At 46.6% G+C, this 25,728-nt stretch overlaps 1 protein-coding gene across 1 annotated transcript in view; it reads right to left on the reverse strand.

The window, feature by feature from the left end:
- DNAH12 (dynein axonemal heavy chain 12) overlaps nt 1-25,728 on the reverse strand; it is a 1,449,067-nt gene that overhangs the window by 627,371 nt on the left and 795,968 nt on the right. The window contains exon 47 of the mRNA XM_085624669.1: nt 5,482-5,644. Coding sequence (XP_085480795.1) covers nt 5,482-5,644 — 163 coding nt within the window. The remainder of the gene's footprint in view (nt 1-5,481; nt 5,645-25,728) is intronic.

Here is a 25,728-nt window from a genome sequence, read left to right on the forward strand (position 1 = left end):
TCAAAAAAGGTCACTGTGTTGCAGTCAACATTACGGCTCAGGGAAAGGCACTGCATATACTGCCAGCATAGCTCTCTTTGGAAGCTCTTGGGAAAGGTAAACTCAGTTGCTTTATCTTGTGGAGAGTCAGAATTGGTTCAGAAGAATAATTTCTTGGGATTTCCACAGTTGGGAGTATATCCCAAAGAGCATTCCTGACAGATTTCCGACCAAGAGTAGCAGCCTTCAGTGGCAAAAGAAGTTGGTCTGGAAGAGTTCTTGGGGTGAAAGCTTTGCATATACTGTATCTTTGTGGAGACAAAATAGTTTACGCATAGGTTTCATCCACATATACCTTTGTGGCCTGACAGGTGTCACAAGGTCCAAAGTTCTTCTCTTTTGAAGGAATAACTGCCATGGTGACCGCAGACATCTCTAGCTATCAGCCACCAAAACACAAAATGGGAAAAAGACTCATCTTAGGCAGAATGACACGATGGAATGTAGAAAAACAGAGAAAACAAAAGTCAGGAAAAATGGTACTAGAAACAGAGCTGATGATTCATTCACCAGACACAGTAGAAAACCTGAGCAGCTGCATCTCTGAGAGAGTGAATCACTCTGTGTTTCTCCACCTCATTGGCCAAAGTGCAGGTCATGAAATGATATGAATAGATGTTAGACCTGTCAGCCTTAGGGTGGTCTTCCCCCTAACTTTTTGCCTTTCTGCTCAATTTTATCTGACCTTGTTTTTGCTGTCCTCAGATTCTGAGCACTTTACCCCTGCTAGCCAGTGCTAAATCGCATATGCTTTATGAAACAGGCGATGCAGCACACCACAATAGTCACATACACCCCACAAGCCAATCTTATTTCCGGGTGTAGTCCGTTAGTTGTAAATGTTGTTCAAAGCACAAAATCAATATCCGTTTTTGATATCACTGGATATATAGTATTTATTCTGTGGAAATCAAATCGGTATCCATATTTTCACAGCGCATATGCTCTCTCCTCTACACATGGTAATATTGGCTCATAACTAATTGGCATATTTAATGTACTTATAAGTCCCTATTAAAGTGGTACTATAAGTGCCCCGAGCCTGGAATTTACATGCTACCAGTGGGCCTGAAGCACTGATCGTGCCACCCACTTAAGTAGCCCTTTAAACATGTCTCAGGCCTGCCATTGCAGAGCCTCTGCGAGCAGTTTAAACTGCCATTTCAACCTGGCAAAGTTAAGCCCGAACCTTGGTGGACATGTACTTTTATGTTATGCATGTTCTGGTACTGAAAAACTCTTAAATCTGTTTTTCACTACTTCAAGGCCTATCTCTCCCATTGGATAACAATGGGATTGCCTTATTAATATTTGTAAATGTAATTTCCAAATGGAAAGAGATTACTGGTTCAAGTTTGGGGTCTCTGGAATCGTAATTTAAAATCCTAATTCGCGGTGGTTATATTTTAAATTACAATTCTGAAAATGCCACTTTTCAGAAAGTTGGCATTTTCTTGCCTTTTGGTGCTTGCAGCCTGTCTCTGGTCACATGACTGGGTGCAGTTGGCAGTTGTGCTTTTGTGTTTTCCTACTCACTAGCCACACACTATTGGAGCTTAGATGTGACTGGGTAGGCCATCACTGGCAGGATGGGAGAGAGAAGCTAGACCCAGCCTCACTTATAACTGAATAGGCTGTGTCCTGTCTCCACACAAAGGGCCTAACAACCCTGTATTGTCACTTCTGCCGGCTTTGAGCCAGGACAGGGGAGGTTTTTTCTGCACTTCAAAGACACTGTCTAGAAGCTTCTCCCACCTTCCAGAACCAGGGCACCAAGGTATAAAAAGGGGGCCATAGACACCAACTCTTCGGTACACTTCTGGACCTTTGGAGACTCTGTCAGGAATATGGACTGCTGTGCTGCTGAAGAACTACCACTCAGCTGGACTGCTGCTCTGAAGGAACTGCTGCCCTGTTGTGCTGACCTGCTGCCTTCTGCCCTCTTGCCTGGATGAGAAGGACCGGACCTGCATCTCTTGAGCCCAGAACCCAGAATGACTCCAAGGGATAGTTGGCTGGCCTCCTGATCTAAAGCCTCTAGGACATAACAGGCTTCCAACCACCTTACACCTGCACCTAGACTCTGCCATCTGTGAGTCTATCCTGCTAAGTGGTGCCACCCCAGTTGTAGATCCTTAAAAGAGGGCCTAAGGTGCTTGTCAGCAGAACCGTTGATTCTCCTCTGCTTATTGGCGCGTCCCAAGCACAACCGAACCATCTCTGCTGCTGTGTGGATTGGACCCATCACAAAGACCCGCATCACCTCCGCAGTCACCAGAACTGATGCATTACACCAATGGCATGGCGCATTCATAGCCCAGGTCCTCGCATCCCTCGAAGACGATGCAGGACTATGAACCACGGGCTTGCAGCTCTTCAGAACCAATGCATTGCCAGCTGGGTGCCACAACCCCTACACCGGATTTTGCATCGCAAGTCCCGTTGACAGAAGCCTCTACGATGACCAAAGGGCCTAGCACCACACCCTCGCTGCTTCTCGGAAACAACTCATCACTTCAGCTGCACGGCACATCTTCGGCACACGCAACTCTCCGCACCCAGGATTTAAGGTACTCTGTTCAGCTGGTCTAACTGGGTCCCTGTAGGCAGCCCGTGCTCCATCGCAGTCTGCTTGAACTTGAGACTTTGTCCTGGTTTGGCGCAACTAGATATCCCCAGTTGGCACTTTGTGGCACTATTTTCACTAAAAACTTTAAAATTCAATATCTCAGGTCCTACTAATTGGATTTTTGTCGCATTGGTCTGTTTTTTTTTGGTATTTATCTGTTGTGTGCTCCGTCTGAGGTATGTTTTCACTATTTTACTGTTTAAAGTGTTGCATAAATAGTTAACACACTGCCTCTAAGTTAAGCCTGATTGCTCTGTGCCAAGCTACCAATGGGGTGAGCACAGATTAATTTGGGGTTTGCTTGTGCCTTACCCTGACAAGGATTGCAGTTGCTGCTTGACCAGGGCTTACACCCTAGTCAACCAACAACCCAATTTGTTACAAAAGATTATTTTTAATATACTGCTTTTTCAATGTTGCTTAAGTGTATATGTATACTGCTACATTAACAATGATTGCGGATGGCTTCCACCCTGATGTTAAGTAATAATTCAACTACAGGAATCTATGAATAATTCACTACTGGATAACCGATGTCACCATATAAAGAATATATTACATCACATCGGGCGTCCTTACTGCGCTGCTGTGAAGTTAGTGCAGAACCACTCAGAATCGATGATCGGCTATGACAAGAATTTTTCCCAAATCCATTCTGGTACCCGGGGAATGCTTCAAGTAAGGAACCTGTAGGAGCACCAACCTAGAACATTAAGTAACATGTAGGAATTTAATGTTTCACCTTAAACTAGACAACAGGCCAGTCTGAAAGATTTTACAAACATGGCAATAAGAAACTGAGTTGAAGGTCCGCAAGTCATCTTCTAATTGCCTGGGTGATCTACTGTACTAACAAAGGGCAAATCTGTAATAGCAAGAGCAATATTAAAACAAGTTAACTAGTCGTAATTATTATTTATGATTATTATGAACATTAGAACTACTACAGTTCATATTTTGTTACATGGCATGGAATGTGTAAACCTTTCAAACAGCAGATACTTTTCTATGGCCAACAATTTCTGCAATTAGTTGATACTAAAAGATCATTACAGAAGTCTTCTGATGGATTAGTGACCGCTGGGAATAGTGTCCTCCATTTGAGACTGACCCAGACTAAGCCACCAGTATCCTCTCCCTCTGTTGATAATAGATCACTCAATTGCCAATTAAAGTTGAGAGTTATTATTTTTTATTTTTTATTCTTTTTTGATTTTCTTTTCAGAATACATGGGTCCTGATGAGAACCTCATAATGTCAGAGGTTTGAAACGCGTAGACCAGTCGACCAGTCGGTCCTTTACACACTCCATACAAAAAGTCCTGCCCTTGATGTTTTCTTTGGGTTTGAAGTGTTTACTAAGAAAATAATTGTCTTAAAAAGTCTGACACGGATAAATTATCTGTGTCCAAAAGGGAGTAGTTGTTTAAGGACCTTTCAGTTTAGTAGAGTATGAGTCAGCTTTTTGGTATGAATGGATTGGCCAAGTATGGTAGATGATTGAATGTTTAAATTGTCTAGGGTGCGGTTCAATGTATTGTATTGTCATTTATATTGTATATATATGTTTGTATTAGGTACGTTTGTCTTCATCACACAATAAAAGAATGTGTAATAAACAAAAAACTTTTTGAAGAATAGGCAATTCATAAAGCCCCATCTTTTGTGTTTCAATTCATGAAAGTGTATAAAAATATTGTGTCATTTAAACCAAATCCAGGTAGGACTAGGTGTTTTGTTCTTTAGTATTTCCGGCTCAGTTCTGCTGGTCTTTTGAGCCAAAGCCCAGTTTTGGTTTGTTACTGCTGAGTAAGGCAGCAGTGTGTGATATGCCTCAAGCCGAAGGCTTCAGACCGCACATTTTAACTTTCCTCTCACGCTGCCCCACCATTAGCTGTCACACCATTACACATCATAGTGTGGCAAAGGGTACCCTGTAAGCACGCCTATCAAGTGAGGACTGGGACACCTGAAGTCCGAAGACAGAGGAGAGGGCTTCAATATTAAAAAGCAATAATTCTGAAATCCCTACCACAATATCGTCCTATCACTTTGCTTGTCCCAGCAATACATGGTCCCTATCACAAAGAGAATGAGCCAGCTCTCACACTGTTTAAAATGCCATCCCACATGAAACTAAGCAACATGTACACCCCACATTATGACAGCTTAAAAATGCAATTGAAACTATTGCTATCTTTTTTTAAGGCTCCTATGGCTCACTAGGCCCTGTCAAAAGGGTGCCCTTTGGGAGCAACTTAAAGTGCCACATTCATATATGGCAAATCGTTAGTGTACCTCAAGAGACAACATTTGGTCCAATGGCCACCTTGGTAATATATTGCCTATGCATCTGTACATATATGCATATGTGCATATATAGTATCCACTAATGCACAGTCAAAGACATTCCCTTTTTTGCATGAGCCCACATCCAGCACAAATATTGAATGCCTCTTTATTCCACAGGCTCAAAATAGGCTCCTACACAGCGCATATAGCAAGGGGGTGCGCTAGTGACCACAGTTCCTTCTGAAATAGAGAAGTGTCCTTAGGCGCAAATGCACATTGCACCCTGGAACACTTCCATTTTCAGTCTTTAATTGTGTAGCAATGATTTGTTCTAAGACTCATCCATAAACTAAGTTGATTTGCACAACTGGTGATCAAGCAAAATTATAACCCCCATAACAGTAAGATTGCTTTAATTCACATACGCTTTCAATGGACAGCACACACTGTCAATGTAAGGCGACATATGAGTGCACATTTCTTTTCTAATCTAAAAGGTTTCACAGCCTCAACATACTCACTTGAGATCCGGCAAACGCTAATTTATCCAAACCATTTGTGTATCTCTTCTTTGCCTTCATCACAGTATCACGTTGTTGATTCAAAAGTTGACGGAAGGCAGCAATAAGTTCAAGATAGGAAGTAGGAGTGACGTAGTTGTGCCTCCCTAGCTCTTGTAAAAACCTGTAGCAAAAAATTACAATTTAAAAGCAATAACTGCATTTAAAAAGCTGCAAGAAAATCTGTCCTATGCAATGCATGCATCAGAGAAAAAATGTCACATGTTAATGAGTATTTAAAATGCCTGTGTTGGACTTTGCCCTTTCTGCAGGGTCATCCTCTAACATTTTGCCTTTGCCCTCACCCTTTTGCAAAATGTGTTTTTGTTGTCCTTAGGTCTCTGTGCACTTTACCACTGCTAAGTAGTACTAAAGTGCTTGTGCTCTCCCCTTAAAGATTGTAGATATGGCTTATACCCAATTGGAATAGTTACTTTACTTGTAAGTCCCTAGTAAAGTGGAACTGAATGTGGACAGGGCCTGTAAATTAAATGCTACTAGTAGGTCTTCTGCATGATTGTGCCACCCACTTAAGTAACCCCTGGAACATGTCTCAGGGCTTCCATTGCAGAACCAGTGGGTGCAGTTTGAACTGGTATTCCAACCTGGCAAAATAAACCTTTTGACAGAACCAAACCTTCTATTTTAATACATATACGTCATCCCAAGGGTAGCCCCTGGACATCCCAGGGGGCAGGGTCCATGCCCAAGCCAGACATGTACTTTTACATTTTACATGCCCTGGTAGTAAAAAACTCTTAAATTCATTTTCACTACTGCAAGAGGCCTATCTTTCCCATAGGATAACAATGGAATTGCCTTATCACATTTTTATAAATGTCATTTCCAAATGGGAAGAGGTGACAGCTTTATGTTTGGTGTCTCTGGAATCCTAATTTCACATCCTAACTTATGGTGAAGTAAGATTTTAAACTGCAATTGTGAAAATGCCACTTTTAGAAAGTTGGTATTTTCCTGTCTTATCCATGTGGGGCCTACAGCCTAATTCTGGGTCACATGACTGGATATAGCTGAGAGTTTGGCTTTGTGTATTCCTCCTAGACAGCCGTAGTCAATGGGAGCTTAAGTGTGCCTGGATAGGCTACTGTCAAGATTGGAGGGAGAAGCTGGGCACAGCCTCACTTACACTTGAATAGGCTGTGTCCTGTCATACCCCCTGCATACCCCCTGTAGTTAGTCTGGAACCAGGGCCAGGAAGGCAGGCCATCTGTGTACTTCAAAGACATCCCTCTAGAAGCTTCTTCCCACTTCAAAGGCACAACTGTGTATAAAAGAAGGACCTAAGACACCAACTCTCCAGTACACCTCTGCACCTGGGGATACTCTGTCAGGAAGAAGGACTCCTGCGCTGCTACAAGTACTGCCATTCTTCTGGACTGCTACTGTAAAAGAACTGCTGCCCCACTGCTTTGCTGACCTGCTTCCTACTGCCTCTTTGCCTGTGGAAGAAGAACTGGAGCTGCAACTTCATCTTGAACCGAGGATCCTAGAGTGATTCAAAGGGCAAGTCTGCTGGCCTCCTCATCTAAGCCTCAGGGACATAAAAGGCTCCCCAACCAGCTCTTGGAGCCAGCCTCAGTGAGTTCCTGAACCTTAAATGGTGCCTCTCAGGTGCCGACACTTGGTGTGACTCACAAACTCTTGAGATCAAGCTTTTGGACTCCTCACGACTGCAAACGGTCTATTTCGCACAGGAACCAGGCCACTCACACTGAAATTCAGCACGAGACGCCTCTTTGCACAGCAAGCATTGCTCGCCCGTAAAGGACCACTAACACGAGGCTCCAGTCCACCCGCCCATGATGCCTGGCCTGTTCTTTGCACCACAACGAATACCACCCATGATGCTTTCTTTGCTGCGACCATCTCCACCTTCAGCGGGACTAATATGGGACTATATCTGACCCACGCTTTATTACGGTCAGCCTGAACTTTTGACTTTGACCCAGTAAAGCACGCCTAGATAGCTGCGGTTGTCATGTTCTGTTTCTAGGTGCTATTTTCCAGTTTATTTAAAAAAAATTCATAGCTCCCGTTCTACTGATTGGATTTTTGTTGTTTTGGTTTTGTTTTATTTATTAAAGTATGCTTTATTGTTCTAATCTTGTGTGGGATCTTTTGTTTGACCTTTTGAAGTGTTGAACAAATACTTTACACATTGCCTCTAAGTTAAGCCTGTGTGCGCTGTGGCAAACTACCAGGGGCTTGAGCACACATAATTTTGGGGTTTGCTTGTACCTTACCCGGACTAGAATTGTGTGTGCAGATTGACCAGGGCTCACACTCCTGTCAACCAGTAACCCAATTTCCAACAGCCAGCAATTTTATACCTGCCATCAATAGATTGATGCCTTCAGTATTTTTTGTTTTCAATGATTTTGTGTATATATGACATATGAATTTTGATCAAAATACAGTTCTGTCTAAACTGGTTTGACTAGTGTGACAATGGTAATGCATGAGAGACCAATATTGTGTCATAAATATTGGGATATCAAAAACAGAGAAACAAAATACAGAAAGTAAGAATATCACTCTTTGATGTACTTTATACAGATATGTCTTTTTTTTTTTTTTTTATTAGCATTTTCAAAAACATACAATGCCAGACATATAATTAACAAACAGGCGGCGGTACAACAACATCCATCTTCCAGTTCTATAGCGTTGTACTGTTACCTGAAAACACATTGTCTATAGTGCAGCTGCTACATCCAATCAGTCGACTTGATACTCTTGTAAATATTGAGTCAAGTATTTCCAATAATCTCTAGGCTTTGACCCAGTTGGTAATTCTTCCTCATACGTTTGCAAGGTATCTTTACAATACGTTAAATCATGGATCCAATGCTTGACTTTGGGAGCCTTTTTACCGCTCCAGCACAATGATATTCTCCTTTTGGCCAGGAGTAACGCAATTACACAAAACTTACACTTTTGGACGCGAACTTCAGGCATCAGGCCCAACAGACATGTACGAACAGTGCATTCAATGTTAAGGCCCACCATAGTACCCAACATCTGCGTTACCTGTAACCAATACTCTGCAACTACACCACAGGACCATGCCAGATGCATGAAAGCTGCCATTTCTGCATTGCAGCGACAACATCTACAATCAGTTCGCAGACCATATCTATTAAGCCGTGCTGGCGTATAGTAAGTCTGATGAAGGTACTTGTAGTGTAGTATACGCAAATTTCCATTAGGTGTTAACAAACCAGTTAGTGAGCAAGTCGTAGCCCATTTTTTCGTCGTCAATGGATCATCTAGGCTACTGTCCCATTTTTCCCGTGCTTTATGTGTAGTGTCCGCTATATCCTCTTGCAGTTTAACATAAAGTTTCAACACCATATGTTTAGCAGTAGGGGAGGTGGTCAAGATGGATATATCTTCTTCAGGGCACCTTGTAGTCTGTAATAAGTAAAACTAAATAATAACGTTTGATTGCTTATGAATGAAAGCTCATCCAGTGTTCGAAAGAACCCATTCCTGTATAAGTCCCCCATGGTATCAAGGCCCACTTGCTTTAGTGTACCCATGCCCACTTCTTCTTGGGTGACAGAGATCTCCGGGTGACAATGCAGCGGTAGTGCAGGAGCATATAATGGCAGCTTATGCGCCTTTCTACCCATTGTTCGCCACGCACTATTTGTCGTATCTATAGTGTTTATATCGCGGTTATGAAGTGGGGGCCTACGGTGGGTTATGACAGAGTTTAATGGAACTGGATACGCATCTCCTTCTTCAATTGCAACATGCGTGAGGTAAGGGACTTTGTGATACCAAAAATGCGCATATTGTGCTTGCGCACATAGATAATAAAGCCAAAAATCTGGGACCTTGAACCCTCCCTGAGAGTAAGGCAGCGTGAGAGCTCGTAGTTCAATCCCAGCCTGTTTACCCGCTCATATTAGATGAAGGACCATGGAGGAAATCCGACGAAACACCTCAGCTGGAGGCCGGATCGGTATGTTATTGAAAAGATACAGTAATTTAGGTAATATGACCATCTTTACAATGGCTAGGCAATCAGCCAATGATAGTGGTAGCTGAATCCAGCGCCTTATTTTCCCTTCCAACTCATCAATTGCCCTTCCATAATTAGTACGGATGACAATTTCAGGGTCGCGATGGTACCAGACACCAAGATACTTTACTGGCTCGGATTGCCATTCTAGTGGATAGTCCATGGAGTGCGGGTGGGTAGTGTCCGTTAAGGGTATAATTAGGGATTTAGACCAGTTTATTTTTATGCCTGAGTGCTGTTCAAACTTTATATATTCCCTCAGTAGAGGATTCAGATATTTCTCAGGGTCTCGAACATATAGCATCATATCATCTGCATATAACGATATATGCACTGGTCTCTGTGGGAATTGAAGCGCCAAACAGTGATGTCCCTGCCGAATTTTACATGCCAACGGCTCAAGCGCTATCGCAAACAGCAATGGGGACATTGGGCAGCCTTGCCTTGTCCCCCTCGCAATCGCTATAGGTTCAGAGACGTATTTGTTAACTCTTATACGCGCCGTTGGCGCGGTATACAGTATTTGTATCCATTGGAGAAACATAGGAGGAAATCCCATTCTTCGTAACACCGTGTGGAGATAGGGCCATTCAATAGAATCAAATGTTTTAGCAGCATCTAATAGTACTGCAGCCGCTTTAGTCGTAGGAGTCAAGTAATGCGATAACGCAAAGAGTGTCCTTGTGTTATGAGCCGTTGACCTTGAGGGGATAAAACCTGATTGATCCGGTAATATTAAATTGGTCATTAGTGGTTGCAATCGAGTGGCAAGAAGTTTGGCTAAAATCTTAGTATCTACATTGATTAGGGACAAAGGCCGATACAAATCACAATATTCTGGATCTTTGTTGGGCTTTAGAAGAGTAATTAAGAGAGCTTCTCTCAATGTTGGCGGCAGCATCTGCTTTTCAGGGGCACTCCCATACATCTCAACCAAATGAGGTGCCAATTGGTCATCAAACGCGTTATAAAATTCACACGTAAACCCACCTGGGCCTGGCGCTTTCCCATTAGGCAGGGATTTAACCACTTTTGTTACCTCTTCCACTGCGATGTGCAATGACAGGTAGGCTTGTTGCGTGTCAGACAGCCACGCTATCGCTACATCAGCTAGATAATCCATTATGTCATCAGGAGAAGCTATATGCTGCGACGCATATAACGCCCCGAACGCTGTCATACATTCCCTCAGTATACCCTGCACACCATATTGCAGTTCCCCAGTTCTGCTCCTAACCGCCCGGACCGTCTGCGGCGCATGACCAGCGCCGATTTTAGCCGCTAAACATGTACCGGATCTACCACCCTCCCCATAAGTTCTTGCTATCTGCCGCTTTGCTATATATTTGATTTCGTCTTCTGCATATGTTTGGTATTCGAATAAAACAGCCCTAATGTCACCCAATATTTTGGTATTTTGTGTGCGCTCGTATTCACGCTCCAAGGTACGCAGCTTGCCCTCACGCACAACCAGTTGCTGCCGTATATCCTTAAGAATGCCAACATTAGTTCTTATGCAGATTCCTCGAATTGTAGCTTTAAAAGCTTCCCACAACAGGCCAGGATCTTCCATTGTGGGTTTATTGTGATCAAAGTACTCATTGATAGCCTGACCTATGGCAGTTACATACATTGAATCCTGTAAAGCTTTCGCATTGAACCGCCAACTGAAAGGAGGCGGCCTATAGTGTGGCAAATCTAAGGGAAGTAATACTGGGTTATGGTCGGACAATGTTCTGGGCAAATGACTCACAGACCTTGACCATAGTACTATGTCGTCAGATACTAACCAATAATCTATTCGGGACCAACTACTGTGTGCAGCTGATGTATGCGTGGCCTCCCTACATTCAGGGTTTCTGATTCTCCAGACATCCTTAAGACCCCTGTCAATCATAATATCATTTAATTTACCCAAAGCCCGTTTGTGAGGTTCAACCGTTTTACCCGACCTATCAAGGTCATCATGTAGCGCAATATTAAAATCACCCCCCCCAAATCAAAGGAATGTCTGGCAGATCCCTAAGTTTACACCATAAAGTATGATAGAATTCAGGATCATCAATTTTCGGGCCATATGTATTAAGTATAGCAAGTCTCTGTCCCCGTAGTGTACCTGATAATAAGAACAAAGCGCCCCACATCATCCGTGGCAGTAGCATCTATATCAAACTGCAAACCCTTTTTAATCAGGATAATGACCCGTCTGGAGTATGAGGAGTACGACGAGTGGTGTATTTTCTCCGCACATCTGCGCCCCATATGCCCATGAGATGTAGGTGTAAAATGTGTTTCCGGCAGAAGGGCAATATCGATGTGCAGCCTATCCAGATACGCAAGTATTTGCCTAATTTTTTTAGGGTTATTAAGCCCCGAACATTCCATGTTAACAAGTTCAAGTGCTTAGAACGCGACTGTACATCCGCCATCTCTAGATAGGGAGCCCCATGCCAGCATAATATAATGTGCACAGCCTGCACCTCTTCAAGGTTTTAGGAACGAATGAACGATATTACCCATCGTAACATAACACTGGATTTCAGCGATGTTTCTCAAGCACCTTGGCCAACAAAACAGTTCCCAACACCAACCCTCCCACCCACCTCCCACTTCAGCATCCTAACCATGCCAAAGACAGATCCCAGAGTAAGTTAACAACATAACCTAACTTGGTTTTGGGATCACCCGCGCAGGGGGTCCACCAAGAGCACACAACTCCATCCAACCAAGTGGATGTGGTCAGGTATACATTAGCGATGCGAACTAGTCATTGCCTGCAATATGAAAGTTAGCATACTTGCTGTCGGACCGCCCCACCCGGTTTGTACAATATAATATCACAAACATTCCAGTCTTTTCTCGCGTACTCCCAGCAGTGTACAGTGGTTCCCAGTTTAGGGAGCCCGACAGCCAATAGAACTAGAACTTCTGCACCAGGGCGCATGCCACAATCCGAATGCCACATCCCACCGTAGCCACCCGCGGTGCTCCATCCACAATTATCATTTTGTCTGTCAACTATAGCACAGCAGAGGCAGCCAACAAGACCATGCATGTACAAACTCATCATCCTGTCCTACTGTTCATGGCAGAACCAGACCGCGGCACCCAACACCCCCATCTGAAATCAGCAGCATCTCCAGTTGTGGCCTTCATGCCATCAGTAGAAAATGAGACTCATCACCTGTTCAGAGTGCAGAAACAATGCAGGTCTGATTAATTATAAGTTCAGTCTCCTCTTCTCATTATAGCCCCCAGCCCACTCTAGCTTCTTGAGTCCGCTAATCCACCCAACCTAGTAGCGAGGCACAGCCACCAGCCATACCAGTCCATGATGTCTGCGGCCCAAGGCCGAGCTTACCCCACATCTTCACTCAATCCGAATCCCGGCTCTGCTCCGCTCTTTTTTGTTCTTTAAGTTTGGTGCTGACTTTCTTGATGAATTCTTGCGCTGCTTTCGGTGTCTGGAGAAGCGTAGAGCGGCCTTCGTAAGTCACCCGCAGCCGCGCGGGATATAGCATAGAGTACTCTATTCCCAGTTCACGCAGCTTCTTTTTTGACGGGTTGAACTCTTTCCGCGCCAGCTGGACTGACATAGTGAAGTCTGGGTAAAACTCCAACGCATTTCCCTGGTAGCTTATCTGCCGCTTTTCTCGGGCCAGCCTCAATATGACATCCCGGTCCCTGTAGTTGAGGACCCTGGCAACGATAGGCCTTGGAGGTGCGCCGGGCTTCGGCCGCGGGGCCAGAGATCTGTGTGCGCGTTCAATCAAAAAGCTCGTTGAAAGGCATTCGGCTCCAAACACGCTAGGAATCAGCTCCTCGACATACGTTTCCATCCGCCCAGTATTGGTAGATTCCGGAACTCCCGTAATTCTGACGTTATTCCGTCTAGACCTCGCTTCTAAGTCGTCCGCCTCATTTTTTATAACTTCCAGCAGCTTCTCCAATTCCGTACATTTTTGGGTCGTGACGTGTGATTCATCCTCCACCACAGTGATACGAGTCTCAGCTTCCACCAGCCGCTCTCCATGTCTATCCAGCTTAGCCGCCATATTGTCGATGCGCAGCGTGATAGTATCCAATTTCCCATTTATGTCCTGTAGACTTTGTTGTATGGCCTGCAGAACACCTTCCATTCCCGTAGAGGCCGCCGTTGCAGTGTCAGATTCGGTGTCCGAAAGTGCCGTTGCGCCCTTTGTTTGCCGTTTTGCCTCAAAGGGGAGTTTTGACTGGAGCTTATCTGGTTTCCCCATTATCACACACCCAGGCACTGCGAGACCGAGATAGCAGGAATCCGTGAATGACTCGGTAAGGAGGCAACAATGTGCAGCTAACAGCTCCAACAGGGACGTGCGTCCTGGCAAATGAGCTTTCCCATCGTCTGTACACCACTCCTTCACCACAGATTGCACAACCTCGTCAAGGGCAGAGTGATGCGCTTCAGGAACTGATGTACCTCTCTAGGACCAGCACACCTCGTCTGATCAATGGGTCAGGTGACTAGAGGAGCCAGGTATTCAGCCGCTGCACATCAGTAAACCACACCTTCCAAACCCAGGGAGCAAGCAGCACTGGACGTCTCTCCCAGCAGCCGTGGGTCGCAGTCCTCATAACACATGGGGTAGTAGGCTAGATAAGCGTTAGACGACCCAATTCAACCTTCACAGCATTTCCACACCGGATATGAATGTCACCAAAGCGAGGTGTTAGCCAGCTGCACCCGAGTCAACGACATCCAGCGCCACTGGGGGACACACTCAGAAGCACAGCCACCCCAAAAGCCACTTTTCCGTTCATCTCCTCAGGTCACATGCAGTGCTGTATACTTCAGGTAGATGTCACCCTCTCAGGAGCTGGCAGCAATACGCTGTGTCTGCAGGGACGATGTATGCCCTTTCATCACAGACGGGCAATGTGCTTGGTAATTCAACTGAAGGGCTTCGCTGGATCTAGGTTACGCCTTTCCGATCATCAGTCCGCGCTTACCCCATCGATGATCTCCGCCGTTAGTGGCAGCCGCCATTTTGTGCCAGCATTCGGGTCCCAGCAGTCTCCCGCAATTAATTTACTGTAAATTGCGCGTACCTATCGCGCGGAGGAGTTCCGATCCTCTCCTCCACAGCTCAATCAGGGCACCTTCTGACTCCGGCCACACACTCCTCCGCCCGTCTCCCCGTATCCTCTCTGATGCTGCGAGTCCTCAGGGTGCCGCCATCTTGTCCCCGTTCACGCCGCACGTCCAATCTCTCTGCACGAGTTATCGATTGCAGAGGCTCGTTTTCCGCCCCAAACTCCGATCGCTACCTGGACAAATTATTCCAACTGCATTTTCTGCTGCTTACAGACAGTTTCCCACCCGCAAAGCGTTCTTATCGCCACATTTTGTGCCTGACCGGCGAAGCTGTCTTAAACGGCAGCCATCCCGCTGTGCGCCCTCTAGCGCCCCTCACAGATATGTCTTTAAATAGTTGTATATAATATTGATTTTTAATTGTTTTGTTGTGTTGTATTAATTGCTGTTTTTGTTACCATTTTAACGTTAACTGTGTGTAATTTGTTTTAGTATAGTTTGTTTTTGTTGGTAGTATCTTTTTATTTTATTTGAATTTCTTTATTGGTGAGTTACAGGGTTTGTTAGGGGAGTAGGGTCAGATTTATTTTTCTAATATTTCATTTTAAATGTTTTATTTTTAATTTGGTAATTTGATTATTAATTATGTACATTATTTTTATTCCACATTAATAGAATGGGAGCCCAATGTCGGGTAGCCATGCACTTTATAAAACAGATTAATTGAATTTTCATTAAAATAGTAATTAATTTGAATTGGCTACATTATTGATTGTGAAATCAAAATCAATCAAGGTGTTTGTTAAGCGCGACTACTCACCTGTAAGGGTCTCAAGGAGCAGGGGGGGAGTTTCGCAGGTTCCAGTCCATCAAGGAGGGGGTCTGTCGAAGAGCTAGGTTTTGAGGTTTCTTGCGAAGATGGGGAGCGATGTTGTCTGTCGGAAGGTTGTTCCAAGCTCTGGCTCTGGAAGGAGAAGGAGCGGCCTCCCGATCTGGTCTTTCTGGTGTGGGGGAACACGGCGTAGGAGAGCTGGGCTGATCGTAGGGTCCTTTGGGGTGCGTGGAATTTGAGTCGGCTGTTCAGGTATGCTGGTCCGGTGTCGTGGAGGGCCTTGTGAGCGTGGGTGAACATCTTGAAGGTGACTCTAGCTTTGATGGGGAGCCAGTGGAGTGTGCGAAGGTGCTGGGAGATGTGGCAGTGTCTTGGCAGGTTGAGGACCAGTCTTGCCGCTTCGTTTTGGATGTTCTGTTGCTTGTGGGTGAGGTTTTTGTTTATTATGGCACAGAGTGTGTTGCCGTAGTCGAGTCTGCTGGTGACGGTCTTTCTGTGTTTGAGGGGGATCCATTTGAAGGTCTTACGTAGGAGGCGCAGGGTGTGGAAGCAGGAGGACGAGACGGAGTGATCTGGCGGTCCAGTTTGAGCTCTGAGTCCAGGATGATTCCCAGGTTGCCTGCGTGGTCCGTGGGGGTGGGCGGGCTTCCGAGAGCAGGAGGCCACCAGGTGTCATTCCAAGCGTTGGGGTTTGGGCCCATGATGAGTACTTCCGTTTTGTTGGTGTTTAGTTGTAGGCAGCTGTTTTTCATCCATTTGGCGACGGCTTCCATGCCTTCTCGAAAGTTGTGTCTAGCGTTGTTGGGTTCGTTGGATAGGGAGAGGATGAGTTGGGTGTTGTCTGCATATGACACAATGTTGAGTCCGTAGGCTCTGACGATGGGGGCGAGCAGAGCATGTAGACGTTGAAGAGCGTAGGGCTGAGGGAGGACCCTCTGCAGGTGGTTGGTGTAGGGTCCGAGAGGAAAGGGGGGAGTCTGACCTGCTGCGTTCTGCCGGAGAGGAAGGAGTGGATCCAGTCGAGGGCCTTTTCTTGGATCCCTGCGTCGTGGAGTCTGCGTATTAGGGTGCGGTGAGAGACTGTGTTGAACGCTGCTGGAAGGTCGAGGAGGATGAGGTTAGCTGTTTCTCCTTTGTCCAGTAGGGTGCAGATGTTGTCTGTTGTGGCGAGGAGGGCGGTTTCCGTACTATGTTTTTTTCTGAAGCTGGATTGGGAGGAGTCGAGGATGTTGTGCTCTTCGATGAATGTAGCGAGTTGGCTGTTGATGACTTTCTCGATGACATTCGCTGGGAACGGGAGCAGGGCGATGGGTCTGTAGTTTTTTAGGTCGGTGAGATCCGCCGAGGGTTTCTTTAGGAGGGGGTTGATCTCTGCGTGTTTCCAGTCATTGGGGAATGAGGGGGTTGCCAGGGAGCGGTTGATGGTGTGGCAGAGCATGGGTGGGATGGTGTGGGCGGCTCCGTTGAAAATGTGGTGAGGGCAGGAAACTGTGGGGGCCCCGGAGTGGATTGACTTCATCGTCTTCAGTGTGTCTTCGGTGGTGAGGGCTGACCAGTTGTCGATCGCTGGCTTCAAGGTGTCGGGGGTGGTTGGTGAGGGTTCAGTGTGTTGGTTATTTTCATCGAAGTTGTCATAGATGCTCTTGATTTTGTGGTGGAAAAAGGTGCTGAATTTGTCGTAGAGGTCTTGTGAGGGAGGGATGCTGGTCGACTCGCTGGTGGGTTGGGCGAACTCGTTGATGATGTTGGAGAGTTCTTTGCTGTTGTGTACATGAGTGGAGATTCTGTCTTCAATCGCTTTTTTCCTCGTTTTTCTGATGAGTTGGTGGTGGGCGTTGGTGGTGGCTCTGAAGCTGTTGTGGGCTTCTGTGGATTTGGTGTTCCTCCAGGCCTTTTCGAGGTGGCGGCAAGTGCATCTGGACTCTCGAAGTTCAGTGGTAGCTGTCTTGGCGTGGGTGTTGTTGTTTTTCTTGAGGGGGCTATGGTGTTGGCGCTGTCGGATATCCATCTGTGCAGGGTTCGGGCTGTGGTGTTGGGTCGTCATTTTCCATGATGGTTGGGGTGGAGTTGCTGAGTGATGAGGTTAGCTGGTCATCAGTGATTCTGGTTCAGTTTCTTCGTGGGAGCAGGTGCTGGTATCTGTGGATGGTTGGTGTTCTGAAGGTGAAGTGAATGTATCGATGGTCATTCCATGGGAGTTCGTGGTGTGGCTGAAGGTGATGGAGTTTCGTGTTGTGAAGAGGGGGTCAAGGGTGTGTCCTGCTGAGTGCGTTGGTTCGGTCACGATCTGGCGGAGTCCAATGTTGTGGAGGTTGTCCAGGAGGGATGTGGTGCTGGGGTCCAGCTGGTTGTCGAGGTGAAAGTCGAGGTTTCCCAGTGCTAATTCATTGATTTAATTTTTTGGGATATTAATTGATTGTAAATTTTTATTTGGTTTGTATTATTTAGCAAATTAATATGTATTGTTTATTTTTCAAGTATTGTCGGTATTGGATTTTTGGAGTAGTATGTTGGGAAGGGTTTTAAAAATATATATATTACCGTTTTTATTTAAATATATGTGTATATATTGTTAATTTTTAATGCATTCATTTTAATGTGCAATTTGTAATTATTGTATACATTTTGTAATGTTAAAAATATATCTTTCTTAAATATGTGTCAAAATATATTTTAGGCTAAGATTTTTAAGGATATATGGGGAGGCAATAGTAAATGTAAGTTTTTCAATCTTAACAATTTCCCTATTGCTGCTTACATTGAATTGAGAATAGTAAACGTGACCTCTCCAAAATACAACATGTTATCTATTGTTGCTTACGTTGGAGTGGGGTTAGTAAATCTGACCCCTCCAAAGTCCAATAATTTCCCATACCCCTCCTTACATTGGAGTCTAAATAGTAAGTTTAATCCTTACAAAGACTAACACTTTCCCTACTGGTGTTTATGTTGGAGTAAGCCCAGTAAATACTATCCCTCCAAAGGCCAACACTTTTCTTACTGTTCCTAACTTTGGAGTGGGAATAATGAATTTGACACCTACAAGTGAAATTTTTATGCAAATTGTTTGTGTGATTTTATTTCAAATGTTATTTTCATTTAATTGTTTTCAATTAAGCATTTGTATTGTTTGAAGTAATGAACAAGTTACTTACCTTCGGTAATGCATTATCTGGTAGAGACTCTATCTAGGTGCAGATTTCTTACCTTTGAATTTCCCAGGCGTCAGGCTGGATCCCGAAACTTTTGCTGAGCAGTACCCCTTGCGCGCGACGTCGGGTGGCTCCATTCGGCTCTCCATGACGTCGTTGGTGTCGGTAGCGTCGGTTATGATGTCGCAGTGCCTATGTAGGTGCCACCCAGGCGTGCGGACGTCAGTACTTATCGTTATTTTCCACGCGAGAAGCGCTGAGCCACGAAGTGACTGACATCATCATGTGCAAAACTATGGTCCTGAAAGGGGAGTAACCCTAGACCTGCTACATCAGTCTGCAAAGCGGGGAGGCATGGATGGGGCTGTAAGGAATCTGCAGCTAGATAGAATCTCTACCAGATAATGCGTTTCCGAAGGTAAGTAACTTGTTCATCTGAGAGAGACTTCTAGCTGCAGATTCCTTACCTTTGAATCAGATTCCCGAACCATACCATCCCGGCGGTGGGATGCAGACTCATGACCTAGACTAAGAAGTCTTGCAGGACTGGACACGCAAAGGGCCCATCCCAGCGCACTTGACCATCAAGGCAATAATGTTTTGCGAACGTGTGCAATGATGCCCACGTCACAGCCTGACAGATGTCTTGGACTGGGACACCCCGAGCCAAGGCCGTAGTCGCAGCCTTTCCCCTGGTGGAGTGGGCCCTTAATCCCTCAGGGGGCTGCTTCTTTGTCAAGGCATTAACAGACCTTAATGCAGAGAACAACCCAGCAAGAGATGGTTCTTTTCTGCACTGCCTTTCCCTTCTTTGCTCCCAAATACCCCACTAAGGGCCTCATGTAGGTAAATAAATATTACCGATTCTTAAATACCGAGCCGTACCGAATCGGTATTTAAGAATCGGTAAGTTATATGTAGGTAAAAATTCGGTAACAATTACCGAATCGGTAACATTCGGTAATCAAGAATCGTAATTCACCGAATCGGTAAATACCGAGGTGGTATTTACCGAATCGGTAAATACCGCGGTGGTATTTACCGAATCGGAAAATACCGAATCGGTATTTACCAAATCGGGAAAAAAAATCACATGACTTGATGAAATAGCCAATCCTGTGCAACCACACCCCACCCAACCAGGAAGTGGCCACACCCAGGCAGGTGCACACAATTAACAGACCCTGGAGAGGCTTGGAGTGCAGAGGAGAGGCAGGGAGCCAGTGCCTGTTTGTGCAGCAAAAAAACATCATGTCCAGCCAGAGGACACAGAGAGATGGAGGGGAAAGGAGGAGGAAGCTGAAATTCAGCCCCAAGGAACTCCAGGTGCTGGTGGAGGAGGTGGTGAAGCAGCACCAGAAGCTGTTTGGGAGGCAGTCCCTGCAAGTGCCTGAGGCTGAAAAGCGCAATATTTGGCTGGCCATTCAGGCGCAGGTCAATGCTGTGGGAGTGACCCACAGGGACATAGAGGTCCTCAAAAAGCGCTGGTATGACCTGAGGATTGTAACCAAGAGGAAGATGAGGGAAATCCAGAAGGAGGCCAGCCAGACTGGAGGTGGAACCAACAGGGCACCTGCCCTCACCGAACTGGAGGAGCTGGTGGGGGCCACAATCGAGAATGAGAGCGTCGTGGGTCTTGGGGATGCTGACAGCTCTGCCAGAGCCGCCACCCAACAAGGTAAGACGAATGCACAGCAATGTAGCCCCCCCTACCCCTATCCCACATCCCCCATTGTGAAATGAGTATCCCACTCCAGTCCATGTGTTAGTGCAGACAGGCAATGCATTCTGGGAGATGTAGTCAGGGAAACCCCAACCATGAAGTAAATAGCACAGGGCAACAAGGCATGTTACACACATTAGGCACAAGGAGGCAGAGGACAATTTGGAGTGTGACATGATTTATTGTGATGCTTGCAATGCAGCCCTTCGGGGACACTGAGCCGATGTTGCATTTCTGTCCACAGATGTGACATCACGCAGGACAGGGCATGCTGCAGGAGAGAGGGCACACCGGCCACACAGATCACCTCTGGCCAGCACAAGTTCAGCCCAGGGAGCAGGGCCACAGGCAGCCGCACCACCAACACAGGAAGCCTCGCCTCAACCAGAGCCAGCATCACCTCAACCGGAGCCAGCATCACCTCACCCAGAGCCAGCATCACCTCACCCAGAGCCAGCATCACCTCACCCAGAGCCAGCATCGCCACTCATGTTTGAGTCACCGGCCACATCACCGCCTGCAGGTGTGAGAATGAGGAGGCGTCCTGCCGCCAGGCTGCGAGCCTTAGACACCTCGTCTGACGACAGCAGGGGCCCTGAGCAAATTACTATGCCCCAGGATGGGAGCCATGCCACTGTGCCCTACACCTCACAGGCAGCACAGACGGGTGCAAGAGGGCGCCGCAGGTCGCGTGTCCAGATTCCACCAGCAAGCATTGACAGCCATGGTGTCTTCTCGGGGCTCGAAGGCCAAATGTTAAAACAACAGCGCCTGCAAACAAAGGCAGTCATGTCAGTCCAGAGGCATATGCGGTTCATGAAATCTACATTTTTCAACATGGACAATAACATCGGCGCAATGGCAGCGGGCATTCGGGACATGTCCCAGTCAATCCAGCAGTTGTGCAGCAAATTAGATGCTGACATAGATGCACGGCGCCGGGAACGGCAGAGGAGGGACACTACCACCAGGGCACTCAACCGTCTGGCAACTGCCACTTCTCTACTCTGCCGGCGCTCTGTGTCGATGCAGGAGGGCCTGACACACTGCTGCAGCGACGTGTCTCGGGGGATGGTGCAGGTGACAAGTGCACTAGAGGTGCTATTAACAAGTCAGGCGGCGACAACTGCTGCAGGGGATGCTGCGGAGAGCATCAACACCAGCAGCAGGAGCAGCATCACACCCCCCGTCCCAGATGCACGCAGGAGCAGCAGGCGGCTTGGGGTTGGCTGTAGTGAGGATGCTCAAGCCGTGCCATCCCACACTGCAGCGCGTATGCGCAAACATTGATGCAGCCCTGCGTAGCCACTTCCCAATGGGTGACGTAACCCTGGACTTACTCCTTGTATATATGCTATGTTGCCAGATTGGCTTGATCTTGTGTTCATGGCGTAGTGCCGCATTAAAACTACGTCATGACATACCACAACTGGCTGTGTCCCCTTACTTACTCAGAAATAGTTGCATGTGATCTCTGCCCGTCTCTCTCTCCCATCTATTGCAGTTGGCACTCTAGCTGCGTTGCCCTCTGGCTGGCCTGACTCATCCTCGTTGTCCTCAAAATCTGTTAGTTCCACATCTGTACCTCTCTTCGTGGCAAGGTTGTGCAGCATTGCACAAGTGGCAATGATCTTGCAGCAGTTGATGGGTGTGTACTGGCGTGCGCCTCCGCTCTTGTGGAGGCAGCGGAACCTGCTTTTCAGTAGTCCAAACGTGCGCTCCACCACATTGCGTGTAGAGTTATGTGCCACGTTGTATCGTCTCTCACTCTGGGTTGATGGGTGTAGGTAGGGAGTGAGGATGAATGACCGGCAGGCATATGCACTGTCGCCTAGGTGAGTAAAAGGGAACCATCAGTCACATGCCTCTATACACTATGATTTGCAGGTTTCATGGGGCGTCACTGTTACTTACCTAGCAGGTATCCCTCTCCAAATTCTCCGGCAATCAGTCGTGTGTAGATCCCACTGTTCTGGAAGATGTAAGAGTCGTGGGTGCTCCCAGGAAACTTCGCTACAATATCAGTGATGATGTTCCCTGCATCACAGATCACCTGCACATTGATGGAGTGGGTGGACTTTCTGTTCCTGTAGATGTGCTCTGTGTCAGCTGGTGGGCAGATTGGGATGTGTGTGCCATCAATACAGCCAATGACATGGGGGAACTGTGCCATGTGATAAAAGTCAGTTTTAGTTTTCTGCAGTTCAGCCTGTGTGTTTGGGAAGCTGATGTAGTGGTGCATTCTCTGCATCATGGCATCCAGGAACTTCCTGAAGAAACGGGACAGGCAACTCTGGGATACACCACCCACCGCAGCTATCACCACCTGATAACTGCCGGATGCCAGTAGATGTAGGCTGCAGAGCACCTGCACATGTGGTGGTATGGCATGCGCCCTTCTTGTTGGCTGGTCCAGGAGTGGGTGCAGGTCACTTATCAGGTCCATGATGGTTTGGGGGTGTAGCCTGTACCTTTCATGTATCTCTGCATCAGTCAGTTGGAAGAGTGTGATGCGCTGTCTGTAGATGCGTTCCTCCCGTCTCCATATCCTCAGACCTGCTGCCTGTAGACGTAGGCGCCTTGCAATGACATACAGAGCGGCCATGTTGTCCACGCTGTTGCATTTTGGGATTGCTTATATGGTCTGTTGATGGTTACCACCTGCTTTCACTCAGTGTTAATTACCGACTCTTAATTACCGATTTTCATGGATTTCTTCATTACCGATTTTACCTACATGTCATTTTCAGTTTTACCACTTCATATTTACCACTTCATATTTACCGATTCATATTTACCACTTCATATTTACCGATTCGGTAAATATGTATTCGGTAATTATGAATCGGTATTTTCGAATTCGGTAATTATGAATCGGTATTTACCGCTTCATATTTACCGAAAACTGGTTTTTGGTCTCCTACATCTCACTTGTCTATATACCGGTCGGTAACGACATATTTACCGAATTTCGGCCGTTACCGACCGGTATTAAGCTACCTACATGAGGCCCTAAGAGTTGGTCATCCACCCGAAACTCTTTTGTTTGTTCAAGGTAGAACAAAAACGCTCTTTTTGGGTCCAGCCGGTGAAGACGCTTCTCTTCCTTAGAGGGATGTGGAGGACCAAAGACGGTGGGCAAAGTAATGGATTGGCCCGATGAAATGGGGTCACAACCTTTGGTAAAAATGATGCCGTGGTGCAAAGCACCACTTTGTCTGGAACAAACAGCCGGAGGGGACAATTGTTTAAAGGCTCGAAGGAGTGCACATTAGGTAAGTGAGTAGCGAATTAAGGTCCCATTGCAGCATAATAAAGGGCGTGGGTGTAAATAAATGAGCCAGCCCTTCTAGAAAGAAGGCTGGTCTGGCAGCCACAAAAAAGCAGATAGAGCAGAGAGGTAACCCTTGAGAGTTCCCAAGGCAGAGCCCTGCTGGGCCAGCGTTAGAATGAATAAAAGGACAGTAGCAAGAGGAGCAGAAAGAAGATCAATGGACTTTTCTGTACAGAATAATACAAATTTCTGCCAACGGTAGGCGTATACCGACTTAGTGGAGGGCCACCTGGCCACTAGAATAATATTACAGACTTCAGGAGAAAGGTCAAAGGCCATCAACTGCCGCCACTCAATCTCCACGCATGGAGGTGCGTAGTTGACAGGTTCGGTTGGAGAACCCTCCCCTGCGACAGAAGATCCTCCCGAAGGGGCAGCCTGATAGGAGGATCAACACTCATGCTCAGAAGCTCTGGATACCAAACTCTCCGGGGCCGATTCACAGAACTAACGTAAGACAAAATCCTAAACTTACTAATTTTGGTATTCACAGAAGGCATTTAGTAGTAGTAAAGTTAGGATTTTGTCTCAAGTTTGACTTAAGTTTGACTTAAGACAGACTTAAGATAAAATCCTAACTTAAGTCTGTCTTAAGTCTGTCTTAAGTCTGTCTTAAGTCAAACTTAAGACAAAATCCTAACTTTATTACTACTAAATGCCTTCTGTGAATACCAAAAGTAGTAAGTTTAGGATTTTGTCTTAAGTTAGTTCTGTGAATCGGGTCCTCCTTGCCCAGTCCAGCGCCACATGGATGACTTGGGACCGGTCATTCCTGATCTTCTTCAGAACCCTGGCCAGGATCGATATGGGAGGAAAGGCGTACAACAGGCCTGAGCTCCACTTGCGACGAAATGCGTCGCCGACCGATAGCCACCTTGGAAACTCCGGCGCGCAATACTGCTGACATTGCGAGTTCTCTTCGGAGGTGAACAAATCTAACCAAGGTTCTCCCCACTGCTGAAAGAGACCTTGCACCACCTCCTACTGGAGATGCCATTTGTGATCCTGAAGGCATCGACAGCTGAGATCGCCCGCCCTGGCGTTCAGAGAACTTGCCAGGTGTTGAACCACCAGGTTTATGCCCTGCTGTTCCAGCCATGACCAGAGATGCAGGGCCTCTCGACAAAGGGTCCACAACCCCACCCTGCCCCGCTTGTTCCAGTACCATATGGCGGTGGTGTTGTCCGTGAATACCCGCACTTACTTCCCCTTGACAAAGGGAAGCAATGCTTTAAATGGCAACCAAATCTCTCAGAGCTCCAACAAGTTTATGTGGAGCTCTGTTTCGCCAGAGACCAGTGACCCCTGATCTCCGCCTCTCCCATGTGACCGCCCCATCACAGAAATGACGCATCTGTCACAACTGTGAAATCTGGTTGGGGAAGGGAGAGAGGTCTGCCGCTGACCCAATCGCAGTTCGTTAACCACCACTGCAGAGCCTTCGCAGTTCCTTCCAAGATCTGAACCACGTCAGTGAGATTTTCCCGATGCTGGGCCCATTGGAACATCAAGTCCCAATGTAGAGCCGCATACCCTACCTTGTATGTCTTACCAACAGGATGCAGGAGGCCATGAGACTGAACAGCCTCACAGTCAACCTCACTGAAATCCAGGATAGAGGCTAAAATATCGGAATCATAACCTAAATATCCAGGACTTTGCTGCTTGGGAGGATAAGCCCGAAACTGCACTGTGTCCCGAACAGCTCCAATGAAAGGGAGTGTCTGAGAAGGAGTCAGGTGTGACTTCGGCATGTTTATAGAGAACTCCAGCGAATGCAGGAGGTCTGCCACAGTCTGAAGGTGGGAGATGAATGCCTGGGGTGCGGACGCATTCAACAGCCAGTCGTCTAGGTAGGGGGAAGACTGAAACCCTTAACCTGTGCAGATGAGCTGCGACCACCGCCATCACCTTGGTGAACACCCGAGGGGCACTGGTAAGACCGAAGGAGAACACTGTAAACTGAAAGTGTTTGTGGCCTACCTTGAACCGCAGGTAATGCCTGTAGCCCGGCAGGATAGGAATTTGAAAATATGCACCTT

The sequence above is a fragment of the Triturus cristatus genome, chromosome 9 (genome assembly GCF_964204655.1).
Source record: "Triturus cristatus chromosome 9, aTriCri1.1, whole genome shotgun sequence".
Classification (NCBI taxonomy): domain Eukaryota; kingdom Metazoa; phylum Chordata; class Amphibia; order Caudata; family Salamandridae; genus Triturus; species Triturus cristatus.